This window comes from Uloborus diversus, chromosome 4 (genome assembly GCF_026930045.1).
Source record: "Uloborus diversus isolate 005 chromosome 4, Udiv.v.3.1, whole genome shotgun sequence".
NCBI classification, from domain to species: domain Eukaryota; kingdom Metazoa; phylum Arthropoda; class Arachnida; order Araneae; family Uloboridae; genus Uloborus; species Uloborus diversus.
The window spans coordinates 12019495-12025751 of NC_072734.1; the positions used below are offsets into that span (position 1 = coordinate 12019495).

At 36.2% G+C, this 6257-nt stretch overlaps 1 protein-coding gene across 1 annotated transcript in view; it reads right to left on the minus strand.

Annotated features, from left to right (window-relative positions):
* Nucleotides 1-2243: 2243 nt before the first annotated feature.
* Nucleotides 2244-6257, minus strand: part of LOC129220516 (uncharacterized) — a 55314-nt gene continuing 51300 nt past the window's right edge. The window contains exon 6 of the mRNA XM_054854944.1: nt 2244-2373. Coding sequence (XP_054710919.1) covers nt 2305-2373 — 69 coding nt within the window. The 3' untranslated portion in view covers nt 2244-2304. The remainder of the gene's footprint in view (nt 2374-6257) is intronic.

The following is a 6257-nucleotide window of genomic DNA, read 5'->3' on the forward strand; positions in this document are numbered from 1 at the left end:
AGTCGTCTCCAGGTTGTGTCCATGTCCTACACACACGCGCATTCATACACAACTACACACACACGCACACACACACACACACACACAACTACCCACACATTCATGCCTGCACACAGACACAAAACACATATGCCTACACACACATCTATTTTATATATAAATGAATGTTTGTCTGTATGTCATCCATGAACTCAAAAACTAACCGGCAGATTTGGCTGAAACTTTCACCGTTTGTTATTTTTGGTACTGGGAATGTTTATAGACCAGTTCGAAAAAAATCCGATCGATAGTTCCTTTTTTACTCCAATTTAAGTCACAATCCATTGGATAAATACGAATAAAATGATCGGCTGCAGAAATTAATTCGCGTGAAAGATCTCATTGATAAGAAGTTAGCTGTTGCCATTTTTCTTGAGTTTGAAGAAATAAATTCTTTCTTTATTGTTTTATGGCTTTTCATGCAACGGGGGGATTTAACACTTTTTCTATTTGATATTTTTAGCGATTGATTGATCTTGCAAACTGCGTGAGTACAAAATTTGAGTATAGTCACGGCTTCACTTGATACCTGGACCGATTATTATGAAAATTGCTATATACATGTATTTTTCCACGGAGAAGGTGCATAATATGCTCATTGAAGCCACTCGCCACCAGGTGGCACTGCAGAGTAGCAACTTCTGCCCCGTTCAACCGATTGTCATGAAAATCAGTATAATGATGTATTTTTTTGTTGGCGTAGCAACGCGCATCGGGTACAGCTAGTGAGGAATAAAAACTTGAACAATATTTACATGTATTTTTCATTCGCTAGGACATTTTTTTAGAAACTCTTTTTATTTTTTATTTTAATGTTGTTGTAAAAATCCTCACAAGCTGATTCGACATTAATTTTACAAGTCTATGTTTCAAATGACAAAGTATAATTATTCAAAATAATCCTTCACAGTTAATCATTTTTAGCGTTTTTTGGTCATCTAATCAAATTTATCTTTTTCCGGGACCTAAATTAATCCGGTCGGGACACCGGGATTTTGCCTGAATTCCGGGACTGTCCCGGTCAAACCGGGACGTCTGGCAAGCCTACACGAAGCATCATTATAATTTTTTTTAAATTGTAATTTTGCAATTCTATCTCTAATGCCAAATAAAGTAAGTTTTCGGAGGTCACAGTGACCTCTCATCCCCACAGCAGACGAGTTAACTGCTCATTCGATTACGTCGTTTCCCACGCATTCGATTATTGCATACTTCTCACAAATGAACAGCATCTATACATGAAAGCCTTTTTTCAGAGCTTTCACCGTTAAACAGGCTTGATGAAAAGATGGAAGCTACTTATACACATGTTTTAAACATGGGTGCGCATAACCCTCCAAAAACAAAGCTTCTAAAATCCCACGAAGATCCCCTTAAGAGCGAGAGCCCCCCTCCCTTTCAATGGCGTAATCAGCGCCATATCCCTCTCTAGGTGGGTGCACCTGTTGTAGAAAATGGAATTTTAATCACTTGCTAAATAATATACGCGCTGAAAAATTGCATTTGGTGTGTTGAAAAAAACTGATATCAATAAGAATGGGGTGGTTTCCTTTCGTCAAAAGTACAACTTTTAGTCATTGAAATGGATAGAATGAGCAAAAAACATGGACCCAGAAAATTCTTTCTTTTTCCCAACAGTTTTTTTTTTAATTAATTTTTTTAAGTGTCCGATTTTTCAAACAAGGCGTGGTCTTTATGACGTCACAAATGATGCACTTTGCCGCATCTTTCTACTACGTTTCCACGTTAATATAATCAAGCAACGAATTAAAATTGCGCTCTACGCTTGCTACCAACCATATCGTTGCCAGTACACGTGAGTAAAGATGTGAATTAAATATTTTGGACCGTGAATGGCAACACTGAATGGCATTTCGGCAGAAGCGTTAAACGATAAAAGAGCACCGATTTAAGTATTTTTTTAAAAATATTAAACTTAAAGAAATTACTTAAAAAATGGTCAGATTCTATGTTTTTAAGCATGCTCTTTCCGAAAAAAAAAAGACTTCTAAAATTTTGGAAACGACCCCATTCAAAAACAAGATGTGTTGAGTTTTAAGAAGTTATTCAGTAGCCACATATCAATACATCAATTGAAGTTAGTCGACTACAGTTTTCTTTAGTTAAATGAAGTTGATGAAATAATGAGACAGACAAATGACTATTTTTCATTTATATTTAAGACAGAAAACAGTTTCAGAGCAAAAGAAACAAACTTGGTGTGATTCTTCTCTGACATCGTTATCACACTCATTGTCTTGAAACTTATCGACTGCCAAACATTCCCATTTCTTTTTTGACCATGCAATGTGATACCATCCGCATTATGCACTCCTGAAAAAAGGTTGAGCATTGATTAAGATATATTACAAAAAGTTACCTTTCCTTCATTTCAAGTTGAACATTTATTAAAATTCATTTCAAAAAGTTATTTTTTCTTCAGTTCAAGTTGAGCATTTATTAAAATTCATTTCAAAAAGTTACCTTTCCTTCATTCAGGCTGAGCATTTGTAGAAAATCATTTCAAAAGTAACCTTTTCTTCATTTCAGGTTGAGCATTTATTGAAATACATTAAAAAAAAAGTTACTTTTGCTTCATTTCAGTTTGAGCATTTATTAAAATAAATTTCAAAAAGTATCTTTTTCTTCATTTCAAGTTGAGCATTTATTAAAATTCATTTCAAAAAGTTACCTTTCCTTTATTTCAGGTTGAGCATTTATTAAAATTCATTTCAAAAAGTTACCTTTCCTTCATTTCAGGTTGAGCATTTATTAAAAGTCATTTCAAAAAGTTATCTTTTCTTCAGTTCAAGTTGAGCATTTATTAAAATTCATTTCAAAAAGTTACCTTTCCTTCATTCAGGTTGAGCATATATTAAAATTCATTTCAAAAAGTTATCTTTCCTTCATTTCAAGTTGAACATTTATTAAAATTCATTTCAAAAAGTTATCTTTTCTTCAGTTCAAGTTGAGCATTTATTAAAATTCATTTCAAAAAGTTACCTTTCCTTCCTTCAGGTTGAGCATTTATTGAAATACATTAAAAAAAGTTACTTTTGCTTCATTTCAGGTTGAGCATTTATTAAAATAAATTTCAAAAAGTATTCTTTTCTTCGTTTCAGGTTGAGCATTTATTGAAATACATTTCAAAAAGTTACCTTTTCTTCATTTTAGGTTGAGCATTTAATAAAATACATTTAAAAAAGTTACCTTTCCTTCATTTCACGTTTCATACTTATACGAATTTACAGCACAACCAAAAATGAGATACTATTCTAAGAAGGTCTTAAGGGCGGTCCGTAAAGGATGTCGCTTTTTGCCTACCCTCTCCCGCCTCTGTATCACAATCACAGAATTTTTCGTAAACAGATTCTCATAAAAAAACGTGAGGTCATACTTTTTGTAACCCGCTCCCTCCCAGATGTCACAAACTATTCTTATACGAATTTACAACGCAACCAAAAATGAGATATTATTAGAAGAGACTCTAACGCATACATGATTGTGTTAGATAACTGTTTTTACTAAATTCGCAGGGTGGCTTATTTAAAAGCATAACACAAGGCTAGTACTGTAGTTGGAAAAATATATTTGGGGGAACTTACCTTTTGGTTTCGTGGTTGCGCCAAAATAAATGGTGATTTAAAACCAATTTACGAAACATTTGCATTTTTTTAGAATTAAAAAAATAAATAAATAAATAAATAAACGTATTTTGGGGAATTGCACCCCCCTCTCCCCCAACTACAGCACTGCACAAGGCATTATTAAACGCAAAGAATTGAAGAATAATTTTTGCTCTTAATTCTGGAGTGCAGACTATGGGAGGGGGAGGGGGAGTTATGGCACAGAGTGCGGCATTGAAATTTTTAGGGATTTTTTTGATTCCATGTTGTTGAGTTGTTTCCTTTTTTTCTTTTCTATGGGCCTCGTTCTTAACTTGGGAGTGGGGGGGGGGAGCAGGATAGTATTGGAGAGGGTACCCTTCTTGGGGGGGGGGGGACCCTACATAACTTAATGCACAAATGAAAAATGTGTGTTACGTACTGAGAAAATTTTAAACTTTGAACATTAAAACATTATTTACATATTTTACCCGAAAGCTGTTGTTTTTCAAAATGGTATGATCTTTTCGCCTTTTCCTGACCGTTTCAACAGAAATGCAAATGTGCTGCAAATAGAAGGTTCCGAACTTTCAACTGTCTTATCGAAGTAATCGTAGAATTTGAATGCTAATCAAGGTTAAGTGTTATCCGAATAAAAGCAAACAGAGATAAATATTTAAAGTATCCCTTCCAATGGTAAGAAAAAATTATCCTCTCAACAATAATGACAATAATTACAATAATGAAAATTAAAAAAAAAAAAAAAAGAAACGAGGAGGAATCACAATTTTGTGTAGACCTAGAAACAACTGTTATGGATACAAAAAAAGCAATTTTGCATGTGGATATTTTATAGATGTTTTCCGCTTATCGCTTCGTAAAACGTTTTGCTACATTTCTTTACCCCTTCCCCCCGTCCTTTTCGTATTATTTCCAGAGAGCACTTTGAAAACTGTTAGTCATGTATTAATTGGATTTTTTTTTGAGCAATCACGATTGCTTATTGTTCTCATTTGACTGTTTTGATATCCTATCATTTTATTTTCCCACCGCCACCCTCCGCACCATCACCGTCGACCGGGTCCTCACGATGCTGCTCCTATAGCGAAAGCCGTCTCCAGGTTGCATCCATGTCCTACACACACGCGCGCACATACACACACGCACACATGCACACAAACACATACACCTACACACACATACACAAACACATACACACACAAGCACATACACACAACTACCCACACATTCATGCCTGCACACAGACACAAACACATATGCCTACACACACATACACCCCCCTCCCCACACACACATTCATACACACAACTACCCACACACTTATGCCAGAACACAGACACAAACACACATGCCTACACACACATACACATACCCCCACACACAAACACACATACCCCCCCCCCACACACACTCGTGATTGCGAAAAACATAATTTGAATTCAAGATGTCAAAATTCAAATTAATATATATATATTTTTTAGAAATTTTATGTCGTTTTCTTTTTTTTCCAAATGGAGGTACATAAGTAATAATCATTATGTTTTGCTCTGCCCCTTTCTCCACGGGAGGTATTGCTGGATTGCATCGGCTAACAATAAGCGCTTTGTTAGCTCCCCCTATTTCCCCGGGTATGATTAAGAGATTGGACTCCACCAAGTAGGTTTAAGCCTTGATGTTTGTTAGATAACCATAATTTACCCTATATTTAGTAAATTACCGCCCGTTAGCCAGGGCTAAAGCAGAAATACATGAAATACACCGCCAGCTCAGTCATTTCCAACCGAGGACTGCAGTTTCGTGCTTATTAGCACTCATCAGCCCGGCATAGGAAAGTGACTGAGCTGGAGATGGAAAACCTCTTAAGGAAGCCAAGAGTGCCAAACAAACTGGTAGCTAATACAGAATTAGCACAGACCAGACGAGTGACCGAAGAAATGGTTCGGTTCAACTCGAAGATTGAAGGCGAGGTATGGTATATTCAGTAAATTACCGCCCATTAGCCAGGGCTAAAGCAGAAATACATGAAATACACCACCGGTTTTCTATCTCCAGCTCAGTCACTTTCCTATGCCGGGCTGATGAGTGCTAATAAGCACGAAACTGCAGTCCTCGGCTGGAATGACTGAGCTGGCGGTGTATTTCATGTATTTTGCTTTAGCCCTGGCTAATGGGCGGTAATTTACTAAATATACCATGCATTGCCATCAGTTTTCGAGTTGAACCGAACCACTGCTTCAGTCACTCGTCTGGTCTGTGCTAATTCTACATTAGCTACCAGTTTGTTTGGCACTCTTGGCTTCCATAAGAGGTTTTCTATCTCCAGCTCAGTCACGTTCCTATGCCGGGCTGATGAGTGCTAATAAGCACGAAACTGCAGTCCTCGGCTGGAAATGACTGAGCTGGCGGTGTATTTCATGCATAATTTACCCTGTAACGTATGACTGCTGCTGTACTTTTAGTCAAAATAAAAATTGAATGTTTGGTGTACTTATATTTATGTTCTAGCCATCATAATTTAAAAATTTTAATTGTATGAACACAATTTTTTTTTAATCTAAATATTTGATCTGGATTATCGGGAGATCCGAATAA